General features: G+C 38.6%; 1 protein-coding gene across 3 annotated transcripts in view; it reads right to left on the bottom strand.

Annotated features, from left to right (window-relative positions):
• PDSS2 (decaprenyl diphosphate synthase subunit 2) overlaps positions 1-15,449 on the bottom strand; it is a 112,345-nt gene that overhangs the window by 58,032 nt on the left and 38,864 nt on the right. For all 3 annotated transcript variants that reach the window (XM_059842343.1, XM_059842344.1, XM_059842345.1), the window contains exon 2: positions 7,916-8,047. In XM_059842343.1, coding sequence (XP_059698326.1) covers positions 7,916-8,047 — 132 coding nt within the window. The remainder of the gene's footprint in view (positions 1-7,915; positions 8,048-15,449) is intronic.

The raw sequence follows: 15,449 nt of genomic DNA, 5'->3' as shown, positions 1-15,449 counted from the left end.
TCTCACAGGATTTATCCTGGAGAGAAAAAAAAAACTGAATAGAATAATTTAGAATAACTGCTTGAATTTCCTCTCACTAAAAGCTATGGGAAAGCTACCAAGGACTGGGAGACAAAATTACATATTATAAAAGACATTACTGCTCATATTTTGACATACTTTTCCCATTATCTTTCAAACAATTTTGTCAAGAGCACTGTACTTCTTAATGTACTCAGATATTGAATATTTTAGGACCATGCATTTTCTCTACCAGTTAATTAGCTAAGCTTCCAAAGTACTTGCTAGTTGGGATACTGTACCTTTGCTGAAAGCCAGCCTTCCAAAAGATAGAAATAAGAACAGTAAATCCCAAAGGAAATCATTTTTATGATAAAGAGTCCTAATGTGCCCCAGTAAAGGTGAGGATTGATTGTTATGGCCTATTGTTACTATAATTAGAAGTCAAACACCAATTAGCAGTTTCATTAATAAGATTAATCTCTGCAATATCTGCAGCTGAGACCAGGGCTTGTGTGCAATAAGCCAGTGTGAATTTAAAGTGCAACAGCTACATTGCACTAAAACTCTCAGGCTGAATACTTACATCACACAAAAGATAACACCTCTGCTTTCTTCGAGTTTTGAGCTCCTACATACACTACTAGTCCTACTACATTTTTTAAATTAATACTTTTTATTTTGTTTAAACATTTTCTACCATGATTTAGCAGTCATTGATGGGGATAGGCGCAATGGAGCATGAGGTCTCCCAAACTTTGGTTCACAGCCACTCCCTCTGCATTGTACCAGGTCAAGGTAAATTTAATTTAGTTTCCATTGCTAGTAAACACAGAAAAGTGGTACTGGAAAAAAAAAAAACAACTTCTTACAAATATGAAAGTACTCTTCACATGATAAAAATCCATTGTAGAGTTAGGAATCTTTTTTTTACTTGAAAAAATGAGGTAAGAAACAGTCAAATCCAATCTCTGAAGTTAACACCCTATGCAGCTCAGAGTACAGAAACCAAAGAAGGGCAAGATCTGAAATGAGGTGAAGAGTCACACACTTGTGCTCTTCGTATTTTTGTAGGCACTGAAATCATAATTTGTATGGTCTTTCTTTGGTTTTATTTCATTTGTGTTTTACCTTTTACAATAACTCTCAAAGAGATTTTGTCCACAGATATACCGACACCATGCAAGGTAAAAAGAAGGCTTTTGTAAAATTTAATAGCCAACAGGTCAAAGTAACCTTTAAGTGTCATTTACACTCTAGGAATACAATAAACCTCACCTCCTTCACCAAAACTTACTCATATTTCCCACTGCTAATTAGCCAGGAGGCTTTGTAATGGATTTATTTTTTTCCTTTCTTTCTTTTAAATAGGGACTATCTAATTTCTTTCCACAGATACCATAGATAAACAGATCTAGGTTAATGTGGAGACACATTCCAGTTGGAAAGTATTTCAACAACTATTTTAAATTACAAACATCTTTAAACTTGTCTACAGTAGGAAGAATCTGCTGAAAAACTTAATCAGTGAGCTGAGCAAGTAAAGATACAACTTACACAGTAAAATACCTGCTTTCCCAGAGAGCATTGACCCGTTCCTAAAGCAGAAGGCAGCCCCTTGTTACTGGAGCCATCTACTCTGACTGGAGATGTGAGTCACCTGAGCATTAGCATCTCTCAGCTGCTGGGCTGCATTCACAGGAACAGGACAGAAGCTACTTGCCAATAACTGGAGCTCTCAGGGAATGCAGAGCCAAAGGTGCATACCCTCATGCAGTATTCACATTGGTTTTCACTCAATGTGGAACACCTTCTACATCTTCTCAATTTCTAGAGAAGGTGCGCTCACACCTCATATGCTGTTATGCTAATTACATAAAGCAAAGTATTGCTATTTCAAGTTCTTCTCACCCATAAAATCCCAGTCCTACAGCAGTCCACAGGCCACAGGCATAAGTCAACCAGCTAGCGTTCATTTGTGCATATTTTTGCAGACTGCAAGTCTCAAAAGCATACCATAATCAGCATATTACCTCTGAGCTTTTGACTACACTAGTCCATATTTATCTTTGCAGACTGGAGCTGTCCAAGGACCATCATTCACATAAGCTTGGATTCCCTGGAGGCAGCCTGAGTGCTCCTCATGCATACAGCTATTAAAGACTGCTCTAACAAGCACAGCACCACCTCTGTTATGGCTGCCATGGCATGGGTTTTGGAGAAGAACAGACAGAGCTGCAGATGGTGAGCTGTCACCTGTGAGAAATAGAAGAGATTCCCAATGTCCCCATTAATACACAGCAATTTGTCCTTAATACACAGTGGAAAATCCCTAAGACAGACAAGACCTTTACACTTGTGTTCTTAAAGTAGGCCATTTCTCACAGCCACCATTTCTAATTCTGAAAATCTTGGGATGGAAAGTTCTTTGGCTACTTCAACTGACAAATGACCATAAAGACTTCTAACAGGTTAAATTATGCCCACATCAGTGTAGCCTCTTGTGAGCTCCACAGTCATAAATACACACCAGTGACACTATTAGACACAGAGCTGAGGCTACAGGCTGGGGGTAGAATGCTCACTCATCTGTTTAAAACACATCTTGATTATCACCTTGTGAAGAAGACTGTTCTTGAAAGACCTGACCTTCCTGAAGAAAGCTAGATGAGTCTGACCTCATTGCTGACTCTGCTTTCAGAAGGAGGTGGGTCTACAGACCTCCTGATATCCCTTCCCACTTGAATCATCCTGTGGACCTAGATGTACTATTGGCATCATCTGGTTAACCCTAAAGGAGGTTAATGGAAGGTCAAACTTTCTTTGAAGATGGCATAAAGCTCTTTGAAATATAGGAAAGGAAATTAAGGCAAAAGCTTTGTTTTCATATCTAGCAAGAAGCTGGGAGAAACTTGGATAGAACTGCAGAGTGACAGAGCAGGACATCCTCTGTCCTTACAGTCCTTAGAAAAACAACTACCCCCCCTCTGACTTCTTTGTAATCAAAGAAACATTCAGAGAAAAAGAAACCTAAGGGTGAATGAATCCTCTGGTTAAGATCTGGATTTAAGTTTTACATGTAGGTTAGAATAAGAGTACTGTGATATGGCCACAATGACAAAGAGCATGTGAAATCACTCTGTCACCCCTGTGTGTGTGTGTGCACCTCCAAAAAAGGGTACTCAGGACAACTTAGTATTGGAACATGACAAGAAAAAGACCCAACACCATAACAAGGATTTGGCATCTGCTGCCAGCTTACTCTTAAATTGGGCTTTCATTGGAATCAGCATCAATGCTGTCCCAAAATAATTACTAAAACACTATGGAAAAGGCATCTATGTTCATGATTCCTGTCACTACAATATTGCCACCACTCTTCCAAGTAACAGCAAGCATGAATCTTCTGATTCAGAGACAAGTTTATCCAGTGAGCACCTTCTTGTAGTAAAGCATGTTCAGCTTGCAAAGTGATGACCTCCTGGAGCTGTAAAGGTCACCTGCATCATCCCGAGGATGAAGGTGCAAGGACAGAGTCCAGTATCAATAGTCCAAATCCAGCAATCTGCTGGATTTGTCAGTTTTTTTAGTACAGAACTGAAATAGTACTTCCTATACTCCAATTTCAATATTCCATATTGATTAAAAGGTCTTTGCTTGTCAATGGCCATAGGATCCACCAGTGTGAATGCCTGGGTAGACTTGACTGAAAAAAGGATTGCTTTAAACCTCTGACAATCATCCAAGGAAATCTGCAGAGCTGACTCAATGGATGTCAATACTAGAGGGTATTTTTAAAATTGGCACTAATAAGGAAAAAAAAAAACAAAAGAAAAAAGGCAAAACAGAGAGAAGAAAATAACTTGCTGTGCTAGAGCCAAGGATGCTGAAGGCTGAAGAGATGGCCCAAGTTTGTTCTTTGGTGTCACTTGCATTCTAAGCTCCAATACAGAGGCTATGTCAGGCATTCATTACTCAATATAAAGGCAAGGAGATCCCTCAGTCCCCAGGCAGTAGTGTCTGGCAGTGCCAGACATGAACAGAAAAAGATACCCCTTTGGGTACTTTGAGAGAGGACCCAAGCCAGTCTTGGTATCTTCAACTGTGAGAATGTAGCTCCACCATGAAGCATAAAGCTGTCAGTGTTCAGAAACCACATGACCCTGGAGTTTCAATTACAAACCTCACTACCAGCAGCAAAGTAAAATAACAGAAAGCTGCATACTTCACTATCCAAGTGAGCTTTGCTCTGAGAGAGGCCAATGCAGTGTCAGACTCAAGTATAATCACTAGTTAGGAAATGGATCTCAAAGCCCTTATGAAGCTCTAGCCTCCTGTGTCACATCTGAGGCACTCTCTGATACTATTAGCATGATAAATTATTGTTAATTTGATTCTGCCTAAACCCAAATGTGAGTTCTGCTTTCTCTTTAGCACAGGAGTAAGGACTTTCAAGGGAATATGGGATGCATGCTTTGCTTGAGCACAGGCAATGACATCAACTCTTACATGATACTGTTTGCATACTCTGTACTGAGCACCACAATTGATCCTTATATTTGCAATGCTTCTGTAGCCAAGGAAATATTTTCTTTAATGCTAAAAGAGACCAGCAGAAAGTTTTAATTTAGGAAATATGTCCAGCAGCTGAAATTGAGCTGTTTATCATGCTGCTACTTCTCTGCATCCTCTTTTGGGATCACTGGTGCTGAGCTGGAAGCAAAGCCAGGTTCTTTTCCTCGCCAATAGGAATAAAGTCAGGCTGCTGCCAACATGATAGGGAGGTGGCTGTACAGCATAAAGCATGCCAGGCAGGCTTTTATAATACTTCCTCCCTTATCTTCAGCATGGCTCATAAGGCAACCAGCAGTTACTATGATACCCTTGCACACAATGACCCCCACGGCCCCAGATTAATGCAGGCAAATCACGACTCTTGCAAATTATGAAGTGCTAAAGCTGAAGGCAATGCTGGCCAGAGGCAGCACCATTTAACTACACTAGTCTTGCTCCTGTAACTACCTAAATTGCAATCCTCATTATTCTGGAAAAGATTGTTCTCTGGTAGCAGGCATTGGTTTTGTTCCATTGTGTACTGTGAAAAACAGAGGCCAACTAGGAAGTGAGATTATCTATTTTTATACATTTAGGTCAATTGTCCTTTGAATTGACATATCTAGAGAACAAGAAAATAGGATTTTTTTTTTCTATTCCAAATTCAGCTCTCAGTATCTTTCTGTTTTAACTTTAATTTTTGTATTGCTTTATTGTGATTTAAGAATATGAAATAGTGAGAAGAGGCTATGCAGAATGTGCCAAATTCCAGGATGAAAAGGTCTACCATGGTTTTTTTGTGTTTTTTCAAGTTAAATGGTTATCATAGTGCTACATCTTCCTGGTCACAGATTGTACATTTAGTGTAGTACCAGTTACAGAGGACTGATGTAACCTGGCTATCTACTGCAGGACTGAATATTTAAATACAGCACAAGAACTGGTTCCAACAAAAACACTGGGAAAAGAAAGACTGGGCTGGTGCAGTTGCTGACAAGTACTGGAACAACTTAGCTCATGCTCAGATTTCAGAAATGCAATTAATTAATCACTACTAAGTATACTAAAATCAAGCCAGCCATATCCCAGCTAATAGTCCACAATATAATGTTCACAGCATGTAAGTATCAGGCAGTGAAGATGCTCATTACAGTGCCAGAAAGAATATTTCCAGCAAAACATTATATATAAAGATGAAGTAATTATATGGCATGGCAACAAAAAAAGCTGTATAGATTACAGCTGAGCTGAAAATCTGTTTCCAAAAAATCTATTTCCAAAAAATACTATCCAAAGCTGGAGACACATAAGCAATAAAGGATTAAGCATGTTTCTTCACTTCATATCACTGAAGGATATATTTTGCCTTTGATATATATGTCAAATATAAACAAACCATATATAATTACACTGCAACCAAGACAGCAGACAAAAATTCACTAATGGAAAACAACATCCTTTTGGTCATCTTCAGGAGAGGGCAGTTTGTAAAACACTGCTTGTAATACATGTTAAAAATATCACAAAAAACCTTTAAGATCACAACTTTACAAGCTGCCTATTCTCTTAGCTATATACAATAGAGAAATGGAAATCAGAAATTAGACTCACATTTCAATAAGTGTAGTTGGAAAAGTACCTTAAATAAAGACAGAATTCCAAAGCCAAAGCCCACAGCGATTTCAGTAGAGGGTAAGAACTGACCATGATGACACAAAATGAAAAAATGCAGTGGCATATTTGCTTGTATTTACACCATGCTGCAGGACTTAAAGTGTCATTGAAAATCCATTCAAATTAACAACTCCACAGTCATCACTTTTGCAGACAGTAATGAACCTTAAGTGAACCTGTGTGGGTGTATTCAAAACTGCTTTGTTTTTGGCGTACCTTTGTAACTCTGAACTAGATATTATAATGGCTATTGACTTGCTCAAACTTAGATTATTAGGCTAGATTTTCAGCTGGTTGAACTGGCATCGTTCCAATGATGTCCATTTACACCAAATGGCTCATTATTAATTCAAGGTCTTATTTGCTCCTTAATGAATACTTCCACTAGTCACCTTCCCAACGGCAGCTTTAAATGCTCAAACTTTACCTCCGTGGTCAAAATCACCATACCCAAGATACTTAGTTATCAAAAAAATAATGCTTTTTCTCTCCTTTTATGAGGCATACTTAAGGTAAACTTTTTTAATCATTTACAAAACAAACTAAAATACCTCCTCTGCCATAATTAACTAACTAGAATTATGCTTTCATACAGCATCATTTGCATATAAATATAAAAATTTTACAACCCTAAGGGGACATTATGGATGAAACAAAATAAGAATGGAATTAAACAGCCAAAAGGACAACACAGCTTTCCATAACCATCCTGCTTTACAGCCTTGTCCTTTTTCTTACTTATTTCTGCCTGTACTAATTCATATATATTTTCCTTCTCTGCTATTTTAAGATACTACATAGATTTTAAAATTTTTATCTGTTTGGTCTTTCCAGTTCTATGATACCACCTCTGCATTTTGAAACAAAACAGGATGCAAACATGTCACTAAGCTTGTGCATCTTCCTTTAGTGTATTACAGAGGTCAGAAACACAATTAACAAAAAATACAAGAGTCTTGTTTCCTCAGCCAAGCAATACACAATTTTTCAAAGGGAATTCAAAGTTTACAATTTTTCAACAGATCTCATGACTTGCTTCAATGGAATAGTTCACTATCAAATATACAAAGGAGAGCAACCACTGATTTTCATTACTGATGTTATTAGATTAAGACATTTAGTTTAAAAGCTTTCAAAATATTTAGGAACTCAATGAAGCTGAAATATCTCAGTGAGAGCCTAAGGAACCATAATGGCAGGCTCAGTAAACCTGCTGTGACATGTGGGAGGTAAAAACTTTATTCTACACTGCTGCTGCATGGGAAAACACCCTTCAAACAGGCTATACAAAAACTTCTGTGCTCAGTGAGACCAACTGGTGTCCCACAAGGCTGGCATCTCACTCAGAAATTTCTAGTAAACAGATGTACTTAAGTAACATTGGAGGAAATCAAAATGAAAATACTCTATTTAAAAATCTTTTCTAGCATTGGGGTTTTTTTATTCTGAGTACCTCTTAACGTAAACTTGCAACTAACTATCTTGACCCAAATGTTTTCAATTTGGTTGTGCCAAAAACCCACAATTAGATACAATAAGAGTTACACAAAGAGTAGGAAATGGTTTTCACTGTGGAAAGCTTACAATAAACCCGAGGAACAAAGCTTTGTGATTAGGTAAGTATTGATTTTCCTTGACAAGTGAACAGGCCACTTAGGATGCATCAAATATACCTTAGCATACATACCTGGAATAAATTCCACTGACCATGTCGTGCTGGAAAGAGAGCTCTGCTGTGCTGGGTCCAGCAGCTTTGGAAATAAGCAGTATGACCAAACCTCGCATCTGTAAATTGTTTCGGCTATCGTACACAAAACCCCTAGAACAGAAGAAGAAGAAAAAAAGACATATTTTCACAATCCATGTTTACTGGTTGTAGCAAAGTGGAAAAAAAGACTAAGACCTCAGGCTGCCATACATTCATCATGTCTTTAATATTCATGTTAGCAGGGAAATAAGTTGCAATTATGAATCATGATCTTCTGTCATCCTTTACCTGACACTTACAATGAAATCCTACTGCTGCAGAGAAAAACAAGTATTTAGGATTGAATTAAATCTTGATTATTTTCTAGGAGGCAGCATGTCTCTTGCATTTCACGTCATGCACAAGTCAGGTGTACCCAGCGATCCTGGCAGCTCAGGATACCTCATGCTCACAGCAACCCTGACCAGAACAACATAAAAAGCAGTAGAAGGGAGACTCTATATAACTTTCCAAAGCAGAATTTTTTTTTTTTAGCTCAGCCATCAGTAACCCATGAAAGATTGCACTGCTCAGATCTCTGCTCAAGGGCACACACACTGTGGTCATGTGGCATGCACCTTTATTTTGTTTACTGGCTACAGGTAGTGAAGGATTTTAAGGAGGAGGGGGACAGCTGCTTGCCTTCAGCATTCTGTGAATCTGTAACCTGCATATTTCTATTCTCACCAAACACACAAATATATAATTTGTTTCTTACCATGCTCCAATATATATATATAATTAAAAGAATGCAGCCAAGGCTGTTATACACTTAAAACTCTATAGATTTTCAAAGTCAGAGTCCAATGAACATTAAGCTACCCAGGAAAAAGACAGAAAATACACATAATGAATAATACATAGTGTGTATACATCCTGGACACAGAATTCACAATTGTTTGTGGTGGTGTAAGTACTTCTCTGGCTTGAACTTCAGCTGACCACATTACTCACAACCACAGAAATTATACAGATGATGCAACTGAATTAAAATATATTTCCTCAACACTATTTAAAACTCCATCATTTTAAAAGAAAAGTGTTTTAGGAAAAAAATTGGTTTCTTCCACATGTGTATGTGGTAAAATCAAAGTGTATTACTAAAGGCAGAGATATCGTGAGAAATGAATAATGTTTTAATAAAATAGCAAATTACAGTGATACTCTGAACAATCAGAACACTTTGCTTTTTCATGGGCAGTGCTCTACAGCTTGTCAAGCGACAAGATGTTACAAAAGTAGGCATAAAAAGTGTTCATCACAGGAACATGGAGCACTGGCCTTTACATAAACCACTGCCTAGACAGACACTAGAATTGAAGCGCTTTTACCTGATTCGGACCAGGTAAGAAACAGAATAAAATTACCTGTGTTGAAAATACTCAGTCTGTAGCAACAGCAAAAGCAAGTGTTATGGGCTTTTCAGGGGGTTTCCAACACCACTAGCAATGAATACCTTACATTCTTAGCAGAAAACTTTTAATGAAAAGTGCAGCTGTGGGTGGGGGGAAGAACAGAACACAAACATCAAGTAATAAGGAGCAGTATGTCTATCATTACTACACCTAATCATACAGCCTCTATGTTACATATGGTTTGGGTGTAATTTTAGACAAGATTTTCTATGAATTACCAACCAGTAGTCAAAGTTTAACTCCATTTTCAAAACATGCTGTGTTACTGACATGTATCATATCCACACTAAAGCAAACTGCATTAGACTTGAAACAAATAAAGCCTCCGGTGATCATCCTTTAGCCACTAGAAACTACTGCAGCTACTTGACATGGCTTCAGGGGTCACATTCACATTCTGAATTAAGCTCCCTAGAGATACCCTGCACAAGTAACAGCAACACAAAAGTCTTCCAGATGGTGCAATTAGTCTTGATGGGTATGTGGCAGGAGACAGGTGCCTCCAGGGAAAAAAGTGAACTAAAAGCAACCCAAGTGAAATTGCGCACACAGAAAAAGATACATCAAGCTGACAGTCTTTTGGAAAACCTCTGCTGAACAACACAAGCCCATGCATAGGGTACCCAAAAAACCCCCACAATCATTAGCACAATTTTGCTTCGTCTTAAGTTTACAGGCTGGGTATCTGCAAATGACATACTTCATCCTCGGAGGACTGGATACCAGAAAAAGGAAAGTCAAACACCTCTAGGATTCCGTTTTGGAATTCGGAATTCGGGGGAGGAAAAGGCATTTACTCTAGATATTATCCGTGTGACAGAGTAACCCAGTTGAAAACCGGCAGATTCACAGTTTAAATACGGCACAGTGTTCATAACAAAAATTTCCATCCTACAGCGCAGGGGAGAAGCGCCGGACTGCGCCACATGCGCGGTGTAACACTGCACACGCACAAGGGACTCACACCGCCCACTCACCCAGTGACACCGGCTAATGGCTAATGCGCTGCAAATTACACCTCCTACTGCCAGGGCCCGTCTGCTGCACAGAATAAATCAAGGAAACGTTTCACTTAGTGCTTTGTGTATTGCTCCACATGTGCAGCTATTTTACACTTTTATTAAAACAAAAATCTGCTATTCATTGCAAGAGTCAGTTGTATTTAAATATTTAAATACCACAAAGATTTTAAAATTATCTGCATGACACAAAATCACGTTCCTAGCACTTGTTTTCATTATATTAAACTGAAAATTTAAACAATAGAGAGGAAACATGATAACTGTAACAGTTACCATAAGGAAGAGCTGGACATAATGATAATTTCATGGTACCGAAAGGCAGCAAAAAAACCCCCTGCACAGGAAACTGTAAAGTCAACTGACTCTGCAAGTGGGTGTAGCAGAAGAGACCACACTCATGGGTAGTAGTACTAATTCAAATTTAATTACGAAGAATGCAGAACAAATTTCCCAACAAAACTGATGTGATAAGGTATTTTGGGAGAGACAAAAAGGGGGTTTTAAATGTTTAGCTTGTTATAGATGGATAATAAAGATGATTGATTCTCGGAATAAAAAGATAACTATTGTATGAATATTAAGAAAAGCTTTAGTGATGTATAGTTATGTTACTGTAGTTTAGATGTCCTCTGTTCTCCCCATGGTTCCCTTTCCCCCCCCGTATTGTGACCATCACACAGCCTGGGTTGTCTAGGACAGGTAAAAAAAGGCGTGCACATGTGTCCCTTGCATGGGGCAGTTGGGAATGGAAAAGCTTGTTGCTTAGGGGGTGCAGCATGGCAACACCTGACCTCCAATCAAGTTACAAGAAAGCAGTTTCCACTGATAAATGACAAAGAAGAGCTGACTGACAGACTTTGGGAGGGGCCAGGGTTAGCTGATGCATCCCGCAGGGGTATAAAGGACTGAGCGTCCATCTCGAGACGAACAGGCTGCCTGCGTGGTATGCACGAGGGGCAGCTCCCAGCACTGCAGCTTTTTCGTTATGTAGTCCTTTGTTGTATTTTTGCTACGGTTTAATAAACCTTTTTAAGTTTTCAGAGTGAGCAGTTGTTTCTCACAAGCTAAACGTTGTTAGTATTTCCCAAAAGTTCTGCTCATGACCCAAGCAAGCAGGAGCTGTGGGGCTTGAAGCCCTTTGATCGGTTACCCCACAGGAGCCCCTCCACCCCCATCCAGGAGTGTTTGATGGCCTCAAACACTGGACTGCTGGTAAGGGCTGAAGTGGACAGATCACTGTTCTCACCTCCTCTGGTGATTTTTACCCTTCCTTTCCATGCATTCTATTGAAGGTGTCCCATTGACAAGATCAATCGTTTAGTTTCAGGCCATACACAAGCCCCGTGTAGTTAACAAGGGGAAGGAAAACAGAGAGGAATTCCATTCCCCTACCTTCCCTGTTCAGCTGTCAAACAAAAGGAGGGGGAAAAAATGATCTGTCCACACAGCTCTAATGAAAAGCAGCTGGGAAAGTCTATAACACAACCAAAATCAATTACACTGATGAAGAAGATTTATAAGCACAGGGTAGTGTCATTGAAAGCCCAGGCTAGTTTTAAGCTGAATTACAAACTATTCTGAAAAAGAAACCCCTCAATTCAAACTGACAATCCCCAATGTGACAATATAAAGAGAGTTTTCAGTCTGTAACATCTCAGGAAAGCACCTTCTATTTTGCTCAATATAGAAGGGTTATCAGGATGCAGTCATAGTTACAGGTGCAGGTACCTTTTAAAAATAACAACCCATTTTGTCGGAATTAATTATAACAGACAATTCTATAGCTATCACTAGAGGTAAGGCATGGAGCTACTTGGCAAGATTCTTGGCTTCCTTATCTTATTAGAAATGCAAGAAATACCAGCCTCAGGGCTTTTATCCAATTTGCTATATTAATGACTTGTCAGAAGTAAATAAGAGAAAACTCTCTGACATACTCATTTTTTAAATGGATGTTAAACCACTGTATTATTGATGTGCATATCTGAATCATAGAATTCACCATCTGACCACATGATCAGACTCAAATATGAATATATTTAAACACTGAGAGCATTCAAAGTTATACATTTGGTATATGTTAACAGCAATCTATAGCAACTTGTTTTTACCTGCTACTCAAGTTTCAAGTACTTATTAAATATCCTTCTGCATATCTCTCCAGAATACATTAAAAACCCTGACCCATTCCAACTTCCACAGCCAGATCTGTAGAGGAAAATCAACCTTGTCATGACATGTGCTTTGAGCATGATTCAGAAGGGGAGAGGAGACACATTTACTTCACACGGAGAGAATAGCATTAAAAAATGGGATTCAAATTAAATACACAGTTGACAGGAAATTATAGAAGGGGGGATGCTCTGCCACCCACATGCCATCTCAACTCAAAAGCCCACTAGAGGCTGCAGGTGAGAATGTGTGTTTGAGAAACTTATTCTTGGGTTTGGACAACTAAACATCTCTTTGCATATGGAAAATGAGAATTGAGGTTTGGAAAATTTCCTTACCTGAAAAACAGGCTTGTGAAAAATGGGATGGGGCTCATCACCATTTTGTAATTAAAGAGTTTATCCAGTAAGGGCAGACCTGTGCAATAAATCATGCCAGGCTTGGAGGAATTGATGTTCCTGTACACACTGCAGGAATATGCTCTTAGACCAGGTCACAAGGGAGTCTTTAACAGCTCCCCTGCTCCACCTGCATCTGAGAAATGAGGGGTCTCACCCCATCAGCTTTGTGAAGCCAGTCACAAAGAAACACAAGATTTCACAGACAAAACACCAAACAAAGCTCTGGTGCTAAGTCAGGGACCTGTCTCTACACTAGCTTTTCATCCAAAAGCAAAAAAATTAAAAAGGTAATATGGAAGTGTGGCTTTCACTTATGACACAAGGAAACTTTTACTAACTTCAACCGTTATGTGGTGTGATGATTGAAGAGTTAAAAGCAAGGCAAAACAGTAACTTAGTCATGTGAAAACAAGCATGGTTGTGAGGAAATACCTGCCTGAAATTTACGGGCTCATAGCTACACATCTACAGGCAGAGTCACTGAAAAACTAATACAAAAAAATGTTGTATCTGTGCTTTCACTTGGCTACTCTTAGGCTTAAAAAGTACTTGGGAATGAGCTGAAACCAAGGTCTTCAGTAAAAAAACAGGCCTTAAAATGCTCAGTTCCACAACAGCTGCAGCATTTTTTGGGATGCAAAGAACTCTATAGATTTGGGTACCTTTTCTTCCATTTATGAAGTCTCAGACACCTACTCAGTTGGAGAGAGTGACTAAAGATCATTTAAAATACAGCCTGTACAAAATTCAGGTGTTCAAGAGTCCCAGAAATAGAGTGTGTCTTTAAAGTATTGTATATATTTTTCACAAACTGAACAGAAACATAACAAAGGTGGTCTTTGTTGCTTTATCCTGGAAGAAGGTTGCAACAGCGTAGCTTCTAGAACAGAAAGCTCCTAGAGGAAAACTCCTAGGGTCCTTTAAAACTCAAGTGACTCCAACTGCTCAGTTGTCATGGGATATTGCTTACAAGGAGAAATATTTCTTAAATAATGGAGAAAATTCCATCCAAAGTTTCATCACAGTATTGTTTATTAAATGTGAGCTTCATAGGGACCAGAAAACTGCAGTCCCAGGTAGGAGGCCGGAAGCACATGGAATTTGGTGTCAATTGCATCATTCTCAGAAGTAATTTATCAAAAGATAAAGTCCTGCACATAGCTTTTTCAAGAATCTCAAGGAAAAGCCACAGCACCTTTCAAGATTGCAAGAGAGACTGATCTCTTCTGGAACTGCTACATGCATTCATTTCTTCAGCCTTTAGTAACTATCCCAAATATTGCACTACTTTTGAGAAGAAAATTGCAACAGCCTCTAAGACACAGTGATCACAAAAGATGGAGCCTTCCAGGAAACTATAAATGTCAGAAAGTTAAATAAAATTGTGGAGATTCAAATGGGCAAGATCCCACAAAACCCAAATCTTATTTTTAAGTTTAAGAAACTACAGGCTTTAGATCAGGCACAAAAAAAAAAAAAAAAAAAAAAATACACCTACTTCACCTACTTGGCCATGGTAACTTGGAGTTAATTGTAACTGAGCACTTGTAGCTCCTAGAAATCAATACAGGCTTCGAATTCTTGAAATAAAAAACCACAAAGTTTTCCCTGGAGTCTGTAGAACCCTATTTAGACACTTGTATTAGTCTACCATTGAGTGCTGCAAGGTTTATTTCATTTCCCAAAAAGGCAGAGGTTATTTGAATCATTCCCCCATGAAGATCGGCTACATAGATGCATATTATTTACAGGGGTTTTGATGCACTTATTTCCTTTAGGGTAGGATATTCCTGAGGATCAATGGGACAAGTTACTTTTAAAAACAAAACCAATAAACAAACAAAACGAATCAACTAAAAAACCCAAACCAAACAAAAAAAGCCCCAAAAAAAACCAAACAAAAAACTCCAACAACAACAAAAAAGCCCACTCTTAAACAACTCCTATTTTTCTGCAAAATTCATGACCAGATGAAGACAAATAGGAAAAAGATTTGCTTGGTGAGAAGAAGGGAACCAAATGCACAGGAACAGTTTGACACTTAGCATGAAAAAGGCTGTTTTGAGGTAGCATGGTCATCTAAGATCTGAAAAATTCCTACTGTGGACACTGTAAAACCACACTGTAAAAAGAAAATGCAGCTATGATCACACATTTGTCTCAAAGACATTGATTATTCAGTAAAAAAAAATATTTACTACTATTATTCGTTTAAGGAATTCTACCCTCCACCCTTGAGATCCTATGGGTGGTAGAGGCAGGGCAAAAAGGACCACTTTAAGAATAACAATAAAGGCACCACACAGGAAACAAACCACCAAAATGTATTTTTAAACCAACTGCCAGTCTCTGCTGTTTTTCCTGGTCAGGGACTTGATTTGAAATGTGATGTGGATAGCAGGCAAGCTAACACCAAAAAATGCAGTTAGTATCTGAGTGCAATTACTTTGACCAGGAGTAGCTT

Source organism: Haemorhous mexicanus, chromosome 3, assembly GCF_027477595.1.
Source record: "Haemorhous mexicanus isolate bHaeMex1 chromosome 3, bHaeMex1.pri, whole genome shotgun sequence".
In the NCBI taxonomy this organism is placed as follows: domain Eukaryota; kingdom Metazoa; phylum Chordata; class Aves; order Passeriformes; family Fringillidae; genus Haemorhous; species Haemorhous mexicanus.
This window is presented reverse-complemented; position numbering and strand designations above follow the sequence as displayed.